The sequence below is a fragment of the Eublepharis macularius genome, chromosome 6, assembly GCF_028583425.1.
Source record: "Eublepharis macularius isolate TG4126 chromosome 6, MPM_Emac_v1.0, whole genome shotgun sequence".
In the NCBI taxonomy this organism is placed as follows: domain Eukaryota; kingdom Metazoa; phylum Chordata; class Lepidosauria; order Squamata; family Eublepharidae; genus Eublepharis; species Eublepharis macularius.
The window spans coordinates 128,299,233-128,323,385 of NC_072795.1; the positions used below are offsets into that span (position 1 = coordinate 128,299,233).

General features: G+C 52.4%; 1 protein-coding gene across 2 annotated transcripts in view; it reads right to left on the reverse strand.

Annotated features, from left to right (window-relative positions):
• The window catches only part of LOC129332609 (uncharacterized), a 77,859-nt gene that overhangs the window by 39,228 nt on the left and 14,478 nt on the right, over positions 1-24,153 (reverse strand). For both annotated transcript variants that reach the window (XM_054983830.1, XM_054983829.1), the window contains exon 2: positions 15,142-15,950. In XM_054983830.1, coding sequence (XP_054839805.1) covers positions 15,142-15,950 — 809 coding nt within the window. The remainder of the gene's footprint in view (positions 1-15,141; positions 15,951-24,153) is intronic.

The window sequence follows — 24,153 nt, forward strand, 5'->3', positions numbered from 1 at the left end:
TAAACTGGACAAACAGGTTAGTCCCTTTGGAAAAGAATGAATGGATGTAAATCTGATATGAAAACTCACAACATGCAAAAGCCAGTGGGAGAACATTTCAGTCTTCCAGGACATTCCATCGCTGACCTAAGAGTAGCAGTTCTCAAGCAGAGAAACTTCAAGGGAAAACAACAATGCAAGATTGCTGAAACTAAGTTTATTTAGTAATAATAACTGAGTTTATATATCAGATTACAGATTATAGACAGATTAGTGACCCACTCAGAGGGTGAACAGAGTCAGTGTTATTATTATCCCCGCAATACAGCTGAGAGGAGTGGTTAACAACACAAGGCCACCCACTGAGCTCATGGCAGCAGTGGGATTCGAACCAGAAGATTGCTGATTTGCAGCCCAATTACTTAACCATATGCTATTTGCAAATTCAGAACAATGGACCCCCAAGACTTAATAGCGACAATGGATTCTTCTTGTATCGCTGATGCTGATTTTCTGCTTTTCACACCCCAATTCTATCAAGCTAATTACCTTATACCCATATTTTAAATTGCTCTCCCACCTTCTGGATAGATAAAAGCCTACCTACTTCCAGGGAGCTCTGACTCTCAAAAGTTCATACCCTGGAAATCTAGTTGGTCTTTAAGGTGCTACGGGACCTGAATCTTGCTCTTCCATTCAGCTTCTTCAGCACATGTTGGAGCCAATGGAGAAATTGCTTGCAGTGACATTGAGACATTGAGGTTTTCTCCTTGTGTCTCAAGAGGGAACTGTTTGGTTGATACAAGGAGCCTGGGCTGGCTCCGCTAAATTGAGATGCCACCACAAAGCCTTATACTGAGTCAGTACTCCTCAGAAAAGCAAAGGTCAAGTTCTAATGGACCATCTTTGAAGCAGGTTTCCCTGCCTGGGGAGCTACACAAAGACGTAGTTAAGACCCAAGGTCTGACACATCATGCTCTTTGGATATTCATTGGTGGAGAGTGCGCTTAAGTCATAGCTGACTTATGGCTAGAGATGGGCACGGACAGCATTACAAATGCAAAAAAGCCCACGAAAAAAAGCCCCTGTTTGGCTGTTCGCGAACAAGCTGTTCATGAGGCCCCATTCTAAATGAACAGGTGGTCGTTGCAAGCCTCCTTGTTCCTGTTCATTGCTGTCAAGCCAGATAGTCTGGCACCTGCAATCAATCCCCATGGCAACTCAGGCAGGGATTGTCTGAACTCTGTCTGAACTCCTGCTGTTGCCCTGGAAACCCCAATCTAAACCCAATTTAGCTTGATAGGCAGGTCTTCCTTCCAAGTGCGGACTGGAGCTCCAAATTTGTTACAAGAGGAAAAGACCAGGGGGGAGGGGGGCTCCCAGCTCTGGCTTTCAGGGAGAGACAGCTGCTGTTAGAGAGACAGGGTGAGTGCATTGGAGCCTGAATTTTCTTTGTGTGTGGTGGGATAGGGACCTACCCCTTCAAGTTCCAGGGCTGCTGCCAGGTTCTGGGGCCAAGCTATTATTTATTATTGGTACATTTCCTGCTGCCTGCTCAGGTATGGTTTCTGGGAGTGGTGCAGTAGGGATCTTGATGGCTGGAGGAGAGCCTACTGGGCCCAACGAACAACGAAATGTTCATGATAGGATCATGTTCATCAGTGTTCATTGTTTGTTGTTCGTGGATGGCAACAAACAACAAACACCATGTTCGGGTTTTTTTTCTGTTTGTGCCCATGTCTATTTATGGCAACCCATGGCGAAATTTTCATAGCAAGAGACTAACAGAGGTGGTTTGCCATTGCCTGCCTCTGCAACCCTGGTCTTCGCTGGAGGTCTCCCATCCAATTACTAACCAAGGCCAATCCTGCTTAGCTTCTGAGTTCGGACAAGGTCAGGCTCTCTTGGGCTATCCAGGTTCAGGGCCTTTGGGTGTTCACTGGCATCAATATTTAGGGCTGTCGATGTGATTTTGGAACTGTGCTCACACCATTTGGCCAAACAAACCATCACCACCTCCCCCATGCAGGATCAAGCTCAAGAGAAACTGGTTCCACTACTTCCCAGTCTACACCATTTGTTCGCAGTGGTGCAGATTAGCTGACTCTTTGCTTGTCCAAGCAGTTTTCAGTTTGTTCCATCAAGGCGGATAGGGGAGGGCTCTGAACATTCCTTACCTCGCATCACTGCTGATGGGGAGAACTACCCCATTGGGCTGCATGGCACAATGAGTAGAGTGATAGGAAGGCACAAGGCAAATGAACAAGAGTGAAAAGTGGCTGGACTGGAAGGGACTAGGCAAAATGATATATAATTAGCTAACAGACCAGTAATAAACAGTTACCAGGCCAATTAAAACACCATTTACAGAACAATCCCAAACTGAGTAACATCCTTCTAAGGCCCTTGCAACCAATGGGGTTAGACAGGTGTAACTTGGTTTAAGACTGCACTGTGAATGCTGTCACTAGTGTTGCCTGTCTGATTAGTTCTGATACATAGGTGTCCCTCCCATCTAAACTAACTAGGAGACGCCAACTGATGCTAAATGCTGCAACTCGACTGTTATCAGGAGCAAGCAGGCGCATGAACATCACTCCAATCCTTCACTCCATTGGTTACTGTGCTCAGTTCAAGGTATCGGTTATCACCAGGGCTTTGTTTCAGCTGGAACACGGTGGAACGGAGTTCCGGCACCTCTTGAAAATGGTCACATGGCCGGTGGCCCTGCACCCTGGTGGCCCTGCCCCCCTGCCAGACAGAGGGCAATCTAAGCTCCCTTCTGTCTGGAGATCAGGGGGCGGGGTCACTGGCCATGTGATCATTTTCGCCGAGGGTGATTTAAACTTTAAAAAACTCCCTCCTTGTTCCAGATGACACAAAGTGACGTCATTCTGCGGTACTGAGTTCCACCACTGAGTTCCACTGCCTCTTTTCCTAGAAAAAAAGCCCTGGTTATCACTTACAAAGCTCTTCACAGCCCTGATCTGGCATACCTACGGGACCGCCTTCCTCCCTATCTTCCTCCACGGCAGCTTCGCTCATCTGAACAGGGCCTCTTGCAGGTGCCAGCCTGTACAACAGCAGCACGTACATGGGCTTTCTCTGTGGTGGCCCCTACCCTGTGGAACAGCCTGCTTGAGGAGGTCAGGAGAGCCCCCACCCGCCTGGCTTTCCGCAAACGATGCAAAGCTGAATTATTCAAAAAGGCTTTTTACTCAGATAGGAGGGCTGCAGCATCTGAGCGGGGATCTCAGATGATCCGCTAATGAGTTAGGAACCGTATACCTCACCACTATGTTGTACTGGATTCCTGCTAATCTTTGTGAAGTGTCTCTTTACCCTATGGTGTCGTTTATGGAAATGTTCTTGATATTGACTGTACTAATCACACACTGTGAGTCTCGGTGAGAAAAGCAGACAATAAACGACATAAATAAAAAAAAATAATACACTCTCTCGAGAATGCCTGTGTATTTGTGTGTGTGTCCTCGCTTCTGGTTGATGACATGCAGGCTGCACAATAGGAACTTTCTAAGTATTCAAACTTTTCCAGCTTGGCATACTAGTTTGCCCCCCTCAATCTTTGTACATCTGGCTGGTTTCGTGGCCTGAGATGCTGAGGGATTACAAATATGGATACTCCAGATGGCTGCAGCGCCGTAAGCAATGCTAAAACTAGACTCTGCACTGCCAGATGACTTTCCTTAAGAAGGGACTATCTTAATGGAAGAAAGATGTTGTGGGAAACAAAATCTGGAAATCCAGAAGTTCAATATAGAGTTCCTTAAATGAACTGCTTCTTCTGCTGACCTAACTTTGATACAATGAAAAATAAAGAAAATATGTTTCTGAATCATAAGGTGGGTTGCCTCCAGGTCATTCCAAAAAATGTTGACAGAATTTGTATCTGATGACATACTTTTTTTTTTAAGTTGGTGAACGTTATTCGTTGGTATCACATTGAACCCCAGCAGAAAAAGAATCAAAAGAAGAACAGATTTCATTGTAACCCATAGATCACAGAGAAAGATCTGTACATGTGCTATTTAACAACCCATAAATTACATAAAATCTAGAAAGGTAAAATGCATGAACGGTGAAAATGTAGGACGGAATTCATGGATTATCTACATACGTGGTGATTAGTAGTCTCCAGTTTTGGGACAAAAGTATTAAATGAAAGAGAATGAGCCACAAGGATATCACTACCCCAGAATCCTGAAATAGTGATCCCAGGATACGGGCAGAAGAGCGTTTCTATCTTTAGACATCCAGTGACTGCTGATCTGATCGCCGTTGTGGAAATTGTAATAGCCCCAAAATTGGCAGGTCTCTCTGGCCATTTTCACACTGCTTACCGGCCACGGGACATTGCGCCGAGCTCCTGGAACAACAGCATCTTCCTGGCGCAATTCCGTGCAAGAACTACCGTTCTCGCACGAAATCGTGCCACGAAGACGCTGCTGTTCCGGGAGCTCAGCACGATGTTCCGTGGCCGGTAAGCAGTGTGAAAACAGCCTAAGAATCTTTCAATCAAGGAATGAGTTTAAAAGTTCTGGAAAAGTGCTAAAAATGCCTAAATTGACTGAATGTGTACATTCAAAAGGCAGGAGAAAATTTAAAACAATGTTTATCGTTCTTTGGCAAAATTTTCATAGAAGTTTGGAAATATACACTCAGTCGGCAAATAACAGCGCAATCCTATGGCCGGCCCCAACGCCGACGCGGCTGCACTGGTGGTGTGGCGGCGCCGCCGGGCCGGATCCTGTGCCAGCAAAGTGTGGCCGCAGCGGCGCCCGCAGCGGCGCAGAGATGCAATTTTGGAGAACCAGAAAGTGTTGTGGGCGGGTCTGATCCACGGCCGCCGCCAGGCGCAGCCAAAGGGCGCTGTTCCTGACAAGCGTCAGGGGGAGGGGCCAGGAAAGGCGCAGCCTATGGGCAGCACGCGATCCCGGCCAGGCCCCAGAGCAGCAGGCAAACCGCGCCCATGCTGGCAGACTGCCTCGGCTCGTGTGTCGGGCGGGGCTCGCAGTCGGGAAGGAGAGGGGTGGGCGTAGTCTGAGAAGCCTTTCCCCCGTTTGCCCAATGTAGCACCAAGTCCCTGGCGGCCGCGTCCAGAGAGGTTGGCATGGGACTGGCAGGCGCCCTGCCATGAGGAATCCAGGGCAGCAGCCAGTCTCTGGCAGCAGGGGACAGCCCCCCAGTGGCGCCGAAGGGGAGGGCTGGCCTGAGGCCGCCACCAAGAGGCAGACACAGCGGGCCTGCCCCCTCGTCCCCATCCCAAGGCAAAGAACACAGACACCCATTGCACAGAAATCAGCCTTTATTATTATATCATCCCACCTCCCCCAGCAGACGTGAGGAAGGGGAGGCGTGTAGGAGAGCCGTCTGTGCAGCAAAACACCCCACCCCACCCCCAAGGCGGCAGCGGCGGTCACCGGCGAGGCCGGCGGCCGGACCCCCTTGGCCGTCCACGGGCCCGGCCTCTCGCACGCAACTGGGCCCGAGGGAGGGGTGCCTCTGGGGCGGGTGGAACTGCTGCAGCGGGTGGGGCCGGAGGGTCGAGGATGGCGACGAGCCGCCCGAGCAGGGCTTCGGCACGGACTTGAGAGGCACGGACCCCTTCCCCCACTTCCAGTACCGCAGCCATGAACTCCCGGCCGCGGTTGTTCGCCTCCTCCCATGCAGCGTGCACCTCTAGCCGCTCCCTCTCGATCGCCGCCCACATTGCGGCTAGTGTCGGGGGAAGCCGCTGGGCAGGGCGGGGGCCGCGAGCCCGTGCGCCTGGAAGGATCCCCTCCATGGGCCCCTCCCCCTCAGAGGCGGAGCCAGGTCCTTCCCGCACACGGCCCATGGCACCCGGGGGCGGGGGGGGCTGGAGGGGATGGTGCTGCAGGCTGGGACAGCTCCTCGAGCGGCTCTGTCGATGAGGTGTCCTGAACCGGCGGAGTCCCAGGGCCACCTTCACCCTCCACCGACACAGGGAAGCCGAGCGACTGCAGGAGAGCCGCTCCGGCAGCAGAGGTCCTCCGGGAGGGTGGCAACTCGCGCAGCTGGGCAATCACCTCCCCGCCTATCTCCAGGCGCATGGTCCCTGCTGGAGCGAGACATGGGTGGGAAGAGGCCCCAGGGAGGGAAGAGCAGCGGCCCAACATGGGCTGCCACAGGCCACCGAGCCGGGCCAAGCACACCCATTCCAACTGCGGCCGCAGCCCCTCGTCTTGAGACCGGTCGGCGCCATGAGTGGCCTTGGATGTGTGGCCGAGGCCGGCGGCCGAGCCGGTCCCTGGCCCCACCAGCAGCAGGGCCACAGATACATACCGTGCTCCGGATCCATGCCCCCCGACGGGCCCGGTTGAGGCTCCTCGTCGCTGGCAGCAGGGGCTTGCTGTGGCGGTGGAAGGGCTGCCTGTTCCTGGGCCCCGCTCTCTGCCAGGGGGGGCACAGACTCCGCTGCCTCTGCCTCCGCCTGGCTTGGGTCTGGACCCTCAGGGGCCGTGCCTACTCACGGGAGAGGCCCTGTCACACATGTGCCACGATCCATACGTCCCCCCCCTCGCCTCCCTGAATCCACAAATACTAACCGGGCAGGACCTCAACGCCCAGGCCGCCCACCACCGCCTCCGGGATGACCGCTCGCATGACCGCCTCTGGGCCTGGGAGCCCCTCGTCAAGGGCCCGCTCATAAGGAACCCCCTGAGACATGAGGAGGCGCACTCGTTTGCACGCGGGCCCGAAAGAATCATTCCAGCGCTTCATTGCCGAGTGAGCAGTGCGGGGCGCGTTGCCCACAGCCGAGACACTGTCAGCTGCCATCTGCCAGAATGCCCGTCGTCGAGACCGGGACGAGGCGCCCCTGTGCGTGCTCAGGGCGACCTCCGCATTCTCCACCACGAGCCCAAAAAGCAGCACTCTCTCGGCCTCTGTCCAGTTTGCCTGGCGCTGGCTTCCGCCGCCACTAGTGCTCTCAGCAGACATGGGGGTAGTGCCCGCTGGAATGTCCGGTCCCCGAGATAAGTGGTGGGAACCAGCCACCTAGTCATGTGCTCACCCATCCCCTCGGCAAGATGGAGGAGGGCACAGGGGGTGCAGGACCGGGAAGGGTGGCTGGGACGGCCCATGCAGCGGACAGAGGACCTGCTCCTGAGCACCACTTGCAACGGGCCGCTGAGACCGGTAGGCCTGCTGCTGTGCGTGGGGGGGGGGGTTCAGGGTGCTGAAACTCAACCTGCATTCCTTCCAGGCAGGACCTTGATCATCCCCGCCTGGTGCCCGCCACTGCCGCCGCGGCTCCCAGCCATCCGGACCAGCCACCTCCTGCCAGCCGTGTTTGTCCGAGCGGCCCTCAGGCGGCGCCGCCTCAGACGCCGCCGCCGGTTCCAGGCCAGGGTGCCATCCCTGCTCCTGGGCGACATGACTTGCCTGGACCGCTTCCGCCTGGACAGGGCAGCCATACAGGCTCTGTGCGAGGAGCTCGCGCCCGCCCTTCAGGGGCAAGCTGCGGCTCCCCGGGGCATCCCCGTCCTCCAGAGGGTCCTGCTGTCCCTCCGCTACCTTGCGACCGGCTCCTTCCAGGGAGTCATGGCTGAGGCCTTGGAGGTCTCCCAGTCATCCGCCAGCCGCTGCCTGCATGCCTTCCTGGACGCCCTAGTTGGTCGGATCCGCGAGCACATTCACTTTCCCACCTCGGAGGCAGAGTTGGCACCCATCCGGGCTGGCTTCTCCTCCTTTGCAGGCTTCCCCAATGTGATTGGAGCAGTCGACTGCACGCATGTGGCCATATGCGCTCCCAGAGAGGAGCCGCAGGTCTACAGGAATCGGCACCGGTTCTACAGTATCAACGTCCAGGCAGCCTGTGACCACCAGGGGATCTTCACGGACCTCGTTGCCAAGTTCCCGGGAAGCGTCCACGACGCACAGATCTTCACCACCTCCGGCCTGAACAGGCTCCTGTCATCATGGCATGAGGGGAGAGGCTGGCTCCTAGGTCAGGAGTTGGTGGGGGAGCTGTGAGGGGACGGGGATGGGAAGGGAGATCCTAACTCCGCCTCCCCTTGCAGGTGACCGTGGCTATCCATTGCTGCCTTACCTCCTGACGCCATACCCTGCGGATGAGCCCGCCGACAGAGCCAACTACAACCAGGCCCACCGGCGCATGAGGATGGTGATCGAACGTGCTTTCGGTCAGCTAAAAATGCGCTTCAGATGCCTCCATCACACGGGCGGCCGCCTGGCCATGCAGCCGTTCACCGTCGCCAAGCTCGTGGCTGCCTGTGTCATGCTGCACAATATTGCCGTGCGCCAGCAGCTCCCCTTGCCAGCCACAGAGGGCCCAGGCGAGGACCCCTGGCTGCCGCCCGCCGGTCGCCTTTCTCCTGACGCCCCTGCAGAGCCCCAGGAGCATGACCGAGCTGTGCGAGACAGGGTCGCGGAGCACCTGTGGCATGCTGCGCGCTGAGGGCCATGCCTGGCCATGGGGGCCTCGGCCGGCCAAACACTCGCCCTTTACGCCCCTATGGTGTCCCAGGCGGCCCCTCCGAGTCCCCGCTCCCTCAACCCCTGCATGTAGAGAGCATGGGAAAGCCGCCCCGGCCAGCAGCCACCGCCCCCCATGGACGGGCTGCACGGGAAAAGCGGTTAATGAACTTGGCTTTATTCCCAATCGATTCCAGGGCTGCATCAGGCGCCCAGAGAGCAGCTTGCCAACCCAGAACCCCGGCCTCAGCAGCCAGGAGGGTGAGGGCTAGGTAGCGCGTCGGAGCAGGGGGAGGCCAGCGGCCCCGCCACGGCATCCCCGTTACAGAGCAGGGGCCCGGCTGGGGTCCAAGATGCCTGTGCCTGGGATGGCATATCGGCAGCTGCCCGGCCGTCTGCGGGGACGGGCTCCAGCTTCGGCCGCTTCCTGCCAGGCCCCTCCACTGGGTCACCCTCTGGGTCTTCAGCGGGTGGCGGGTAGCGGGGTGGAGACCAGGCGGTGAAGCCCCTCCCAAGTTCCTCCTCATCTGGCGAGGGGCTCCGGGCGGGCGCCGCTGTGGGGGCAAGAGGTGGGGGATGGGAGCGTCAGGGCCCCTGTGGGCTCTGGGGTTGTTGTCGCGGCCGCAGGCCGCCCCACCCCACATGCCCGTGCCCCTCCTGTTGGCGAGACTCACATGGTGCCGCTGCCCGCGCCTGCTGGAATGCCCCGTGAACCCGGTCCATGGCAGCCATCCACCTGTCATTGATGGTCCCTGCAGAGGGGGGAGAGAGGGAGGGGGGGCACCCGTTGGTGGCAGCCCGGCATCTGCTGCAAGCACCTGCAACCTGCGCCTCGACGGAAGTGGCTGGGACGCCTCCGGGCCCTTATGGCCTGCCCTCTGTGGCAGCGGAGGAGGCTCCCTGGATGGCGCCGAGGACCCTGACTTACTGCGCGCAGGGCCCGCAGCCACCTCCTCTTCCAGGAGGTCATGCTCCACCTCGCACAGCGCCGTGTCTAGCCACGCTCGTATGAGGTGGGCCTCTTCCGCACGGCCAGGGAAGAGCTCCTCCAGGTAAACTGGCCGCGCAGTCATCGCACCCTCATCTGCCAGGAGGTCATTCCCGGCAGCCTTGGCAATGAGCTGGGCCCCGAGCCTGGCCGCCCACTGCTCCCGCCACCCGTCGCCCTCCATGCAGCCGGGACCGCTGTGGGTATAGTGTTTCTGTGCTGCCCACCGAACTACACCGCCCGCCGGCATGACCTTGGAGGGTCTGAGATGTAACAATTCCCTATCTTCTGTCTGGCATCTGCATAGTTCATGGATAGGTTCAGCACAGGCCCCCCCCCCCGTCTCAGACCTGTGGGTTGGAGGGGAGGGGGCCGTGGTGGTTGGCTTCCTATGGCCCCAGGGCCCTCTTCCCTTGCGGGGATGCTGTGCTGCTCAAGTGCATCCTTGCGGGACGTGAACCCTTGGGCCTGGCTGTACGTTGCGCCGTGGGACTGGGAATAAAGCTCATCTACACATGGACCCGTGTCTGCCTGCGATACTTTGGTGAACTGCCAGCCATATCCTGCCCTGGCACCATGAGCGCATGACCAGGCCCGCGGTGACAGCGCATCCCTTCCAAGGGGGGGGGCTTAGGATGCACAAGGACTGGCCAGGGGCCGCTCTGGCATGTCTTCCATATTGCCCTAACGCACCTGCCCTGCCTGGCATGCCGCCCTGAGCTGGGGCAGTCACGCAACCTGCCATCGGGGGGCCCTCCCGGGCCTGGGGTGGCCACCCAGCCTGCATGGCCCAGCCGGGGAAGGGGCACGCTGTGGCAGCCAGCCGGGAGGCCTCGGGCTCCCGCATTTTAGCCACTTTGCGCAGCTGATGCGCTCTTCCACTGCCCCTGTGGGCGGGGCCAGCGGCCTTCCCTGCAGGATTGGCGGGGCTGGCAGCCTCGGAGTGGTTCCCCCCCCCCGGCAGGGCAACGCGAGTGGCCACAATTGCTGAACGCAGGAGACGGCGCCGAGCCAGGGCGGAGCCACGCGCAGCCTCGGACACACCCCACCCCTCCCAACAACCATGGCCTGTTGGCGTGGGAGGCTGGCAACTGCTCCACGGGATTGGATGCGAGGCAGGACGCCCTGGGGTGGAATGACCAATGGGGCTGCTGCAGACGCCCGAGGGGCTGGACCCACTCTGGGAGGCGGCCGCTCATGGGACTGTGTTGCTGGGGCTGCGGCTGCGATGGGGGCGACCCTCCCCAGGCGCGCGAGACCTCCTGCCCGGGATATGGCATCCGCCTGCCACCACCCTGGATTCTCCATTGGTGGGGGCTAGGATTCCAGCGAGCGGACCGTTTCCCCTGCCATCTCCCGCTCCCTTGCAGCGGCAGCTCGCACCACCCTCTCCCTTGCTTATCGGGGGCCAGCTATTCTCCCCACCGGGGATTGATCCCCCTCCCCGCTCACATGCCCCGCCCCAACCCTCTACCTGGCCATAGATGCAGGGGGGTTAGCCGTGTTAGCCTGTGGTAGCGAATTCAAAAAGGGTCCCATAGCACCTTTAAAACTATCCAATTTTATTGTGGCATAGGCTTCTGAGAATCAAGTTCTCTTCGGCAGATGGGTGGTACAGACACTGGTCAAATACAGAGGAGGGGGGGGAGGAGGAGGGAGGGAGGGGGCGGGGAGGCAAGACGGGGTGTGTCGGATACATTTGTGGCAATGTGCAGGTGGGGAGATGTGACGGGAGTGTTGGGGGAGGGGCGGAGGACGAAGTCAGACTCGCAGACACAGAAAACAGTTGTTGTACATCTCGTTTTATTGCACTGGAAAGAGCGGGCTTGCGTTTAGGCTGGCGAGGGAGCCGGAGCATTCCACACAGCCCTCCTTCCCGCTCGGAGGGGCGGGGCTGGGATGCAGGCCGCGGCGCGACGGTGCTTCCTGGGCTGCAGCCAACCGTCCGTCAGAGATGTTTGGGGAGGGCGGGGCGCGGGGGAGCAGCCATGCCCTGGACGTGCCTGTGGGGGAAAAAGACACGTGTGGGCTTTGCCTCGTTCCACTGGCAAGGCAAGCCCCACACTCCGCCATCCGGGGGGGGGGGGTTGCACATGGTCGAGGGCAGCAGCTGATGCATGACGGTCTGGTGAGGATGCACTCGGCCTTGGCAAGCCTTTACCTTTAAGGGAGAGAATGAGCTGGTCACAACAAACACCTGGCCACATGTGGTTTTCGAGGCGCCTGCCTCTGAGGCAGCCAGGGGCGGGCATGGTTGCCCCCCACCCCTGCTGGGCCTCACCCAAAGCGGCAAGTGAGCGGGTGGGTTCAGGTGAATGGGCGGTTTGCACTAATCTGCGGAATGCCCCCCCACCTCCTCCTTACCTGTCAGCGCTCTGTCGGTCATCACCAGGTGGGAGCGCAAGAGTCAGGGCACCTGCAAGGAAACGGGAGAGCATGCGGTTAATTTGCAAAGTGTCATTCCCTTCTGCCACGGAAGGGTTAGTTTGTTTGTGCTTAGTTAGAAGCAACTAGCATGCATCAGTTAGCTGTGGAGTCATTCTTTCTATCACGGTAGAAAGAGAGTTAGGCAGTTAGGCACCTCTTCCCCTTTATGCGAAGTTCCCCCAGTTTTTCGCAAAGTCCCCGGAGTGCATTCTGCGCCTGCCAATGTGAATGCCCTCAGCCCGTTTCGGTTTTCAAAGGGGCAATGCCACTCAGCAGACGGGCAGAGCCTCCGGCCGAGTGCTCACTTACCTGGGGGTTTGGGCGGCGCTGGCCGGATGTTTTGTAGGGCGCGGTCGCAGGTGATTGGGTGCAGAGAGGGGGGCTCGTCCATGCCGGGCGCGCACGCTGATTGGTCCCCGGGATAGTTCTCATCCTATGCTCCTTCGGGCCATAGGGGCGGGGCGAGGCGCTCAGAGAGGGGGCTGATTTTTCGCCGTTCCATGGACGCCTATGGGCTACGCCTTCTTTTTCCGTGGCGTAGCTTTTTTGCGCCGCTGTGGGCGTTCCCGCTTCTGGAGGAGCTTAGGGAGCGGACTAACTCCGACCCCGCCTTGCTCCCCGCCCCCCCTTGCGTCGGCGTAGGGCTCTACGCCACTTCTGCGCCGCCGCCCGGGCGCCTGTGGCTTGCACCGGTGCTGGCCCGCCGGCGGGCCAGCGCCGCGTCCCAGCGCGAGCGGAAGGCCACTTACGCGGGCGTACGGGCTAGATGCGCCCTCGCAAGCCTTAGTTCGGTTCCTGTTCACTTTCCGTGCCCTTCTTAGGATTGGGCTGCCCGTGTCTAACATTGTTTTCCTTGATTTTTTAAAAAAGCCCCTAGTAATATCAGCATAGCTTAACTGGTTTCATATTCAATCCCAGGAGAAAAAGTCAAAATACAAACAGATTTCATGCTAAAACACAGGAGCAACAACACCTCTGGAGATTCTTTTTTCCTGTTCTGGTGACAGGGCCAATCGATATTTAGATCCAGAGGAGTTAGCCGTGTTAGTCTGTAGTAGCAAAATCAAAAAGAGTCCAGTAGCACCTTTAAGACTAACCAATTTTATTGTAGCATAAGCTTTCGAGAATCAAGTTCTCCTCGTCTCGAATCGATATTTAGACTCTTAAAATGAAATTAGAACCAGATATATTGGAGGCGCTTTGTTCTGGATATGGTATTTATTTAAGGTATTTATTTGGGATGTCTATCCATCCGTCCATCCATCTATCTAGGATATTTGTATGCAGCCACTTCAGAGTCCTGTTTGAGGCAGCAGTAAAAAGCAATAAAAAGATTCTACCCATTTGAGACATTTTGGAGAAATAAATTAACCTTCAAACTCTTTACGGCACTTTGATTTGGGGATTAAAGGGAGATACTAGTCTGGAAATCCCTGTTGCAGAACAGCAAGATTTGGCCTAGATTTCCATGTGCGACGGGACTCTAATCTGGATAGCTGGGTTTGATTCCCCACTCCTCCGCTTGAAGCCAGCTGGGTGACCTTGGGTCAGTCACAGCTCTCTCAGAACTCTCTCAGCCCCACCCATCTCACAGGGTGATTATTGTGTACAGATGAATAACTTGAATGGGAAATAGTCATCCAAAATACACTAAAACTCTCAACCCTCCCCGGCTATAGGATACAATATCTTCGGCGATGAATTCGGCAAGGAGGAAGAGGAAGTAGAATCAAGGAGGAACAGGAGAAGGAGAGGACTCGGAGACTAACGCCTCTTATCCGGATGTGAAGAAACAAGACAAATAGAAGAATGACTCTTACAAGGGATTTCTGCCGAAGATATAGAAACTGTATATGAACTTACGGAGAGGGGTGGGGGGCAATGGGTATATATGTACGGGAATAAGGATGTTTTGAAGGAAATGGGAAAAAAATATACAATAAAAAAAAAACCAGGGTGATTACTGTGGGCAAGGCTTTTTTTCTGGGAAGAGGTGGTGGAACTCAGTGGGTTGCCAGCACGAGGGGCAACTCTTGGTGGGAGGTAGTACCCCTGGTACCACATGCATGTGCGCAAAGTGCGCGCATGCTCCCAGGACCACACAATGACATCACTTTGAGTCAGCTGGAACAAGGGGGAAGGTTTTTAAAGTTTAAATCGCCCTCGGAAAAAATGGTCACATGGCTGGTGGCCCTGCCCCCTGCTCTCCAGACAGAGGGAGATCTCAACTCCCCTCTGTCTGGAGAGCAGGGGGCGGGGCCACCAGCCATGTGACCATTTTCAAGAGGTGCCGGAACTCCGATCCACCGCGTTCCTGCTGAAAAACAGCCCTGATTGTGGGGATAATAATGACATACTTTGTAAGCCGTTCTGAGTGGGTGTTAAGTTGTCCTGAAGGGTGGTATATTAATCGAATGTTGTTGCTGTTGTTATCCAATGTATGTGTGTATGGGGGGGAGTTGGTGGCTCTGGAAGGGGGAGGCAAGGCAAGAAAACCTGTGCTCATATGAAGAGGACCTGAAAAAATTTATTGCTTCCCACTCACATGGCATCCAAAGAATATACCAGGGGTGGCCAAACTGTGGCTCGGGAGCCACATGTGGCTCTTCTACACATATTGTGCGGCTCCCAGTGGTCTCTGAGTATTGCCATGGCCATATATTTTAGTTTAGTTTAGTTTATTTCCCTCTCTCTCTTTCCTCTTTTCTTTCCATGTCTTTCCCTCCCTCCTTTTCCTTCTTTCTTTCCATGTCTTCCCCTCCCTTTTTCCTCTTTTCCTTCCTTTCTTTCCGTCTTTCATATTTTCAATAAAAATGTTAGGGTTGCCGGGTCTGACTCAGAAAATACCTGGGGACTTTGGGGGTGAAGCCTAGCAAGGATGTGATATCCCAAGCTCCGCCCCTTCTGATGAAGTCACTTCCAGCATACTGCACCAAAACCCCACCCCTTCTTGTGATATCACTTTCAGGACACTCCCCCAAACCCACCCCTTCCTCTGAAGTCACTTCAGTGCATCCTGTCTTGTGGCTCTCAAACATCTGACGTTTATTCTATGTGGCTCTTACTTTAAGCAAGTTTGGCCACCCCTGGAATGTACCATGTTAGATTTGGGAAAGGTTGAAACAAAATGGGAGAAAACACTGATGGAGGATGAACAGACGAAGAGGTTGTGTGGGTGCTCCCCAAAACAATGCTGTTGTAGGGAATGCTGCTGGGGAGGGGGGGCGGGTGCCATACAGAGGATTCCAGTCTACTTTTCCAGTGCTTACCTCACTCAGCCTGCAGCACTCATCCATGTACTCATCCAAGCTGTCACTTGTGGGATATTTTCTTAGGGGATGATCTTCCAGTGGTATCTCTTGAAGGCTGCCCAAGCTCTCTTTGCTATGACCACCAGAAGGCCTTTTGTCTCCCACTGGAGTGATGAAGAGCGGGCCTGTGTTGGCCTCTTCTCTCGGTTTGTCCCCCAAACATTCTCCTTGGATGCTGTCAAAAGATTGGTCAGGATTCCTCTCCTCCAAACAGTCAGTGACATTCTCCAAGGAAGTCGATTTGGCACCCGCTAGCCCTTCGTAGAGCTCCTCTGGCTTCTTGCCATCTGAAATGCACAAGCAAGCATCGACGGCATCTTTGCCCGTTCTCATGACCACGTGGCCTGCCTCCGGAGAGGAAGAGGCACTCAGCACTCCAGAGTCACAGGAAGAATCTCTGCTATGAAGCACAAAACTCTTTTCAGAGCCTGTGGGGGTCGACAGGGAGTTGGGTCCACTCGGCAATTCCACGCCCGAGTCCTCTGATTCAAACTTAGCTAACCTTGGAAGACAGCACTTGGATTCTACAGGGTCGAGGTCCGGGAAGGTGGCACTGTACACCGTGTCCACTGGAGTGTCCCTTAAGACGGCTGCATTTTCCTGATGCCCTAACAGGATGCTTGATTCAGGAGATCTGGGTTCCTCTAAGGAGTCCGTGACAGGAGGAGGGACTTGTCCGAGTTCTTCATCTTGGGTCATTTCACTGGAGAGTATCTTCAAGTTTGTTAAAACCACCTTGCCATCCGACGGCAGGTTCTTCTTGACTGCTAAAAGGAATAAAAAAAGAGGATGATTACAGAGAATTGCAATAGTTTCAGGTGGGTAGCCGTGTTGGTCTGTAATAGAAGAGGAAGATTTGGGTCCAGTAGAACCTTAAAGAGCCCTGACCTAGATAGCCCAGGTGAGCCTGATCTCATGAGATCTCTGAAGCTCAGCAGGGTCTGCCTTGGTTACTAATTGGATGGGAGACCTCCAATGAAAATCAGGGTTGCAGAGACAGGCAATGGCAAACCGCCTCTGTTAGTCTCTTGCTATGAAAACACCACCAGGGGTCGCCGTAAGTCAGCTGTGACTTGAGGGCACTCTCCATCACCACCAGAACCTCAATGAACAACTGGATTTCCAGGGTATGAGTTTTTGAGAGTCAAAAATCTCAAAAGCTCATACCCTGGAAATCTTTTTGGTCTTCAAGGAGAGAATTGCAATGTCTGATTTCCTGAAAATTCTACAGCATTGCATAACTGTGCTGCATATTCAGCTCCAGGCTGAATTACCATAATATGATTTGTGTCTCTCTCTACCTGTTATAGTGATTCAGTTATAAGAAACCCTACTTTGTAGGTTTCCAACAGGCTGGCCGGAAATCCTCAGAAAGGAATTATATTTACTTGGCACATACTTAGAAGATACCTCCCCTCTAGCTACCCCAGAGAAAACAGGCCCAGCTAAAGTATGAAAAGCTCCTCCCTATCACTTCAGAATGTGGGAGAGAAAATCACCAGACTGCATGCTCATCTGTGTCCAAAACTCACACATCGGGAGAGAGGGCTCTAAGTTTAGCTATAACCGCATAGGTCGATTCAGGAGTCATTTCGTAGAAAAAGAGCTGGAGGAACTTAATAGCATGCCTCATTAGCATAACTCATTAGCATATGCCGCACCTCTTGCCATCACTGGAAGTGTGTCATTAGCATAACTGATTTGCATATGCCACACCCCCTGACATCACCTATCCTGGCTGTTTCGGATCCAATCCTGGCCATTCAGGGCCAAAATTGGGCCCAAAATGGCAAAAAGGGGCTGAAAACGGCCGAAAAGAGGCCCAAAATGGTCAGGATCAGGCCGCTGCTGAGTGGGAGCGCGATCCACCACCTGTCAGAGGCCCGATCCAGGCCATTTCGGCCCCAATCCAGGCTGAAACGGGCCCAAAATGTCCGAGCGTCAGGTGGGCGGGGCCACCTGACATGTGACCTCTTTGGGGAACTGCCATAACTGCATTCCTGCACATTCCCCCTCGAAATGAGCCCTGGATCAATTTAAAAAATCTCTGAAGCTAAAGTAACGGTGAATGGTACATTATCAAAGAGGCTTCTATTGGAGTGAATGACAAGAGGCAATCAATTTGTACTAGCTGCCATAAAGATTTCTAAGTCCAAAGTGATCTCTCAGCTATTGTGTGGGATTCCAATATGGATTGGGGCTTTTGACCGGGTCATCGAATGCGTTCGATCCAAATTTCTGCAGAAAATTATGGGTCGACTGAAGTGTGTTCTATATGCAGTTCTCTACCTAGAAACGGGTTTAATCTTAATAGAAACAAGGGCCTGGCTTACGACGTTCAAATACTGGCCCCGTATACATTACAATTGTGATCTGAAGAGCCTTATATACCAAATGTTTTCAGGATCCAATCTGTCAGTTTGGTTAACGCATATCGAGGAGAAAATTAAGGCTATGGGTATTTCGAGGGACTCGCTATCCATGTTAACATCAAATACTGCTTTTTTTACAAATTAAGAATAGGATGTTGGACATCGAGCGCCACAAGTTATATAGTAAAGAATCCAGTAGCACCTTTAAGACTAACCAACTTTACTGTAGCGTAAGCTTTCAAGAACCACAGTTCCTTTTGTCAGATGCATAGTCTGGCTACTAGAACCTGCTCCCCCCTGAGCTTTGAGATCCCTCTCACTGTAGGGTGGATGGCTCCATGTTTATCTTCCTTACAAGTTCCACATCAACATAGGGTGTTTTCCCTGGCTAAGTGTAACGCTATGCCGTCTGCCATTTTATATGGCAGATTTAACCGGACACCCTATTTAACCAGATATTGCCTATGTAAACAAAATTGTGTTGGTTGTTGTGGATTTTCCGGGCTGTATAGCCGTGGTCTTGGCATTGTAGTTCCTGACGTTTTGCCGGCAGCTGTGACTGGCATCTTCAGAGGTGTAGCACCAAAAGACAGAGATCTCTCAGTGTCACAGTGTGGAAAAGATGTTGGCAGGTAATTTATATCTACTCAGAAAGGTGGGGTTTAAATTACCTGCCAACATCTTCTCCACACTGTGACACTGAGAGATCTCTGTCTTTTGGTGCTACATCTCTGAAGATGCCTGTCACAGCTGCTGGTGAAACGTCAGGAACTACAATGCCAAGACCACGGCTATACAGCCTGGAAAATCCACAACAACCATCGTTCTCCGGCCGTGAAAGCCTTCGACAATACAAAATTGTGTTGAGTCAATTATACATGTTCTTCTGCATTGTCATCTGTACATTGATATATGTCACAGCTAATATGATGGACTGCCCTGATTCGCTCAAAGTTTATAGATTGCTGAATGATTCTTTTCCCAAGGTAACCGAGATGGTGGCTAAGTTTCTCCATGCTGCTTTGAAGTGGCGTCAAAGGTTATCACAAAATTAAGTTATGATTGCTTTTTCCTTTTATTGTGTCTGTATTTTAATAACCTGAATTGCTGATCTATGCCAATAAAGGCTAACTTGACTCGACAAGAGATAAATGTTTGCATTCTTGTTGTTTATCATATGATGCACAGAACTGTTTGTGCAGGGACAAATATTTGCCGAGTCCAGCAAGAAACATGTCGTGTCAATAGCTTTCCACACATTTACAGATGTCTATCAGAACACGCAAGACCCTCCAGTACTGCAGCACTGTGCCAAATTACTGAACTTACCGGTTGCATATTCCAATGTGAATGCAAATACACTGCTAAATTTGCACAGTGTTTACCCATGGTTGTGTAATCACCTCGACACAAGGCTGGCAACTTTAAAGTGGGAAATTCTTGGAGATTTGGGGGTGGGTCTGGCAGAGGCTAGAGACGGGGAGGAGAAGATTCTCAGCAGGGTATAACAGCGTAAAGTCCAGCCTCCAAAGCAGCCATTTTCTCCAGGGGAACCAATCCCTTTAGTAGGGTTTTCAGACCTCCACTGAGAGTGGGGGATTCCACCCCCAACTGCTGCCCCCATCAACACACACCTGGCCAGCAGGGTAATGTGTAGGGAGACTGGCATAAGGTTCCCAGCCTCCAGGTGGTGGCTGGAGATCTCCTGTAATTACAATTGATCTCCAGGCCAAAGAGATCCGTTCCCCTGGAGAAAATGGCTGCTTTGGTGAGTGAACAATATGGCATTATACACTGTTGTGGTCCCTCCCTTCCCCAAACTACATCCAGGGCCAGATCTAGGGTTGCCGGTGTCCAGGGCAACCCAAGTGACATCATCACGCAGGGTGGAACATGCCACCCGCGCAGCAAACCGGGTTCCCCGGCGTGCCACGGAGTTGGTGGAGGCAGCGCAGGGGGCTGGGAAGCTGCCCGCACCATTCGCCTGCCCTGCAGGACAGGGGGTGGACGGCCGTCCCATCCTGCAGGGCAGGCAAATGGCGTGGGTGGCCTCCCAGCCCCCCGTGTTGCCTTTTGCCTGCCCTGCAGGACAGGGGGCGCACAGCAAGCTGGCGCCCCCTGTCCTGTGAGGCAAGCAAAAGGCAATGCGGGAGGCTGGGAGGCCGCCTGCGCTGCTGCCCGCAAGCTCCCAGCAGCTGGCAGCTGTGCCCGGCGCCCCCTCCTTGGTGGCGCCAGGGGCAGACTACCCCCTGTCCCCCATCAATCTGGCCCTGACTACATCTTCTCCAGGCTATCCCTTCCCCCCAAATCTCCAGGAATTTCCCAACCTGGACCTGGCAACCCTACCTAGAACATGAGGTGAAATGGCACGCTCACACTCTGCGGGGCTTCTGATGATGTCACTTCAGGTTCAAATGGAGCTGAAGGGGTCTCAGCAGGGTGAAAATGTTATGTTTTTGGCCAATTCCTGAAGAATCAGCCCCACGAAGACTTGGTTTGAACTGGAAGTGACGTCATTGGAAGCCCCGTCCAGCACCCCTTGCTCCCAGCTGGAAGGCAGGAAGATCAGCTGTAACTCTGAGAGAATTCCAGTTCCCTCCTGGAGGGTGGCAACTCTACCTTGACATGCACCTAACCCTGTCTCTGCAAATGTTACTGAAAGGGCCAAAAGTGGTCTGATAGTAATCTGTTTCTTTGCCTAACCACAAGGCACGTGTTCTCCTGACTGCTGTTTTAGCCACATGCGTAACAAACTTTTGCAATAGCAAACTCAGATCAATTGCATTAAACTTAAGAAAAGCAAACAGTCAAGGGGTACTTGGAACACCTGGGATAAATATAAAGCTCTGCCGAGTCTAAGGGTTTCCCCATCTGCCTTCTGTCATTGATACCAAAGATTTCAATACACGGGAATTTTTCATAGAAATTTAATATAGTTAGATCCGTGGTTATTGTCTACCACTATGTGTTTGGTTTAGATGCCTCTTGTTGAACCAGGGATAAAATAATATTAATGCCTGTGGATCACTCCACTTCATTGTGGGCGAATTGGTAGAGAACTCTGATTCGATGTGCCCCTTTAGAGCTTGTAGACTTTGGTGCTGCCTTCGCTTCACCAATTGTTGCCTGTGTTCGCTTCCTATTTGCAACTAACCAACTTCTTTTTATTTATTTTATTTCTTGATATTTTAAAACAAGAAAAAAATCCTACTAGGTCATATCACAATATCTCATAAAAATGTTCAGTCCAGAATATTATTGCCAGCATGAATAAAGAGACCCAGAAAGCACAGGCAAAACAACAACAACAAGAATTAGAAAAATCCATCATACTACACAGGTCAAGTGCCTATAAGCCTGTAGACGGTGGTGCTGCCTCTACTTCCCAGCAGTAGTGAGCATGCGTGTGCGTGTGCGTGTGTGCGCACGCGTGCGCGTGTGCGTGTGTAGACGTTTGACAGGCAGAGGGGCTGCATTCAAATTTTATGTCAAGCTGAGATTCATTCTGAATGAACACAAACCTGGCTTGGGATCATTTCCCCCATACAAATCAGGATTCTAAGCCTGACTTAACCCCTGGTTTAGGATCCAAATTATAGCAGGGTAAACTAACTCTGGTTAACCTTCATGCCCGTATTTGCATTTCATGGTTTATTAGAATTATTTTTAAACCAGAATCCCTTCACCACACTCTAGGGTTACCGTTAGAGATTAGTATGGACAGAAAAAAACCACGAACATGATGTTCGTTGTTCGTTGCCATCCCCGAACAGGGACTCACGAACATTTACGAACATGACCTGTTTACGAACATGTTCGTGGTTGGATGTTCGTGGGGGTCAGCAGGCTCTCCTCCAGCCATCATCCAAGTTTGGTCAAGATCCCTACTGCACTATTCCCAGAAACCTGAACTGAGCAGGCACTAAATAATAGCTTGGCCCCAGAGCCTGGCAGCAGCCCTGGAACCTGAAGGGGTAGATCCCTATCCCACCACACACAAAGAAAATTCAAGCTCCAATGCACTCTCCCTGTCTCTCTATCAAAATGCCAGCAGCAGCCATCTCTCCCTCTCCACTGTCTGCAAAGACTGAAAGCCAGAGCTGGGAGCCCTCCTCCTCCCACCTGGTCTTTGCTCTCTTGTAACAAATTTGGAGCTCCACACTTGGAAGGAAGACCTACCTATCAAGATGAATTGAGCTTAGATTGGGGTTTCCAGGGTTCAGACAGAGTTCAGGCAGTCTCTGCCTACCTTGCCAAGGGAATTGATTGCAGGTGCCAAACTGTCTGGCTTGACGAGCAGCAATGAATTTGCAATGACCACCCGTTCATTTAGAATGGGGCCTCAAGAACAGCTTGTTCTCGAACAGCAGATTGGGCTGTTCGTGGCTTTTTTTTGTTTGTATTGCTGTTCATGCCCACCTCTAGTTACCATCCCAAGTGGGGCCTGAAGTTCTCCTGGAATTATTACTGATCTCCAGACTATAGACAGCAATCCCCCTGGAGAAAATGACTGCTTTGGAGAGATGACTCAATAGTATACCACAGAGTTTAGGCAAAGCAGAAGTCCTATAGAGGGAAGATGAAGTAGAACTTCTATTTCCCCTGTGATATACCATAGAGACTAGGAAAAACTAATTGCACATGGGCGAAATCAACAGCAGCCCGTACACAGGCTTTGTCTGGGGAGGCCCCTACCCTGTGGAATGGCCTGCCTGAAGAGGTCAGGAGAGCCGCCACTCTCCTGAAAAACCGAATTATTCAAAAAGTTTTTTTCACTCAAATAGGAGGGCTGTATTGTAGGAAGGGGGTCTCAGATGGTTCACTAATGAGTTAGGGACCATCGATTTCACCACTATGTTACCTTACATATTATCTGCGGCTTTAAATATGTACTCCTATGTACTACCTGTGCTTCATGTTATCTAATATCAGACCTAGAATTGCTTATACTGAGTTTCAGTATTTCTCCAACTCTGTATTGGATCCTTGCTAATGCTATGTCTTTGTAAACTTGTATTTATTTACTCTATTCTGTTGTTCATGGAAATGTCCTTGACATTGTATGGAAATGAACGAAGAGGATATAAGTCCTAAGAGACCCGGATGAACAATATGCTCATAATAATTAGAGACCCGGATGAACAATATGCTCATAATAATAAATGAACAACATGCTCATAATAATAAATAAGAGAGACCCAGATGAACAATATGCTCATAATAATAAATGAACAATATGCTCATAATAATAAATAAGAGAGACCCGTATGAACAATATGATCATAATAATAAATGAACAATATGCTCATAATAATTATGAGCATATTGTTCATCCGGGTCTCTTGGGACTTGTATCCTCTTCGTTCTTTGACAGTATGAGACCTGCCCTAATCAGTTTTGTAGCTTATTGTATGGAAATGCCCTTGATACGGATTGTACTAATCTCATACTATATAATCCGACTTGACTCTCAATGAGAAAAGCAGACAATAAATGATATAAGTAAATTAATAAATTGTCACCTTTAAAGACATTAAAGGCCATAGACCAGCTGGGGATTGCGAGCTGTATAGGACTGCAGCTGGAAGGCATCTTCCAGCGGGCCTTCAGGGTAGATGTTTCTCCTCCACACTCTGAAAAACTGAGGAGCTGACCTTTGACCTAGACGTGTCATCAGAGGATATGACATCAGCCCTGCTGAGCTCCCTCCTCTTCCTCAAACTCTGCTGTTCCCAGACACCGCCCCTAAATCACCTAGATGTTGGAGGCGGGAAGGCATGATTATATGAGAATGAACTAGGTTTAATATCAACTTGATGTAATGTTTGAATGCCAACAGACAGATGCAGTCAGAGTGGACTATGAGTTGGCCGAAGGTGAAGCATAGCAGGGCATATTTGTAAATAAAGAAAATATTCCAAAATGTCACAAATCTCCAGCGCTCTCTCACCAAAAGGAAACCGAACCAGGTCACACTGCCCTTGGAATTTCCTGTTGCCCAGGGAAGAGGGAAGTGCGTAAGGAGATGATTAGAATGAGACAAATATATCTTCTAGTGAGATTTTTTTTAAAACAGTGATTTGCAGTGGGGGCACCAATGCCCTTAGAGCTGTCAGTTTAAGCCATGATAAATATTCATGAAAATTTATCTCAACAACACACCTTTGTCCTGGGGAAATAAAATTCAGCAACGCCGTAAAAAGCACATTATGTTCCCAACTGATGCACATCTGTGTTGCTGTGAGAATTTGCTGATACATCAGATATTCAGATAAACAACAGCTTTTTAGGCACAGCTTGATTCAGCATTGATTTTGAAACTTAAGCCCCCTCGCCTTTATTCACAGAACACAACATTGTTTATTGACAACTCTTTCTCACTGGGGCTATAGCATAACAATAGTGCGCATAGGGTCACCACAAGAGTGTTATTTTTCCAATGTTTTGGGTAGGGAACTGAGGCTGACCAGTCCACCCAGAACAAAAAATAAAAGTAAAGAAAGAAAGAGAAAACCTACAGTTTAGACCTCTGTTTTTGCTTCCCCTCTCTCTGTTTTATGTCTCCATTTTATGTCTTCAAGATGGACTTCTTGTACAG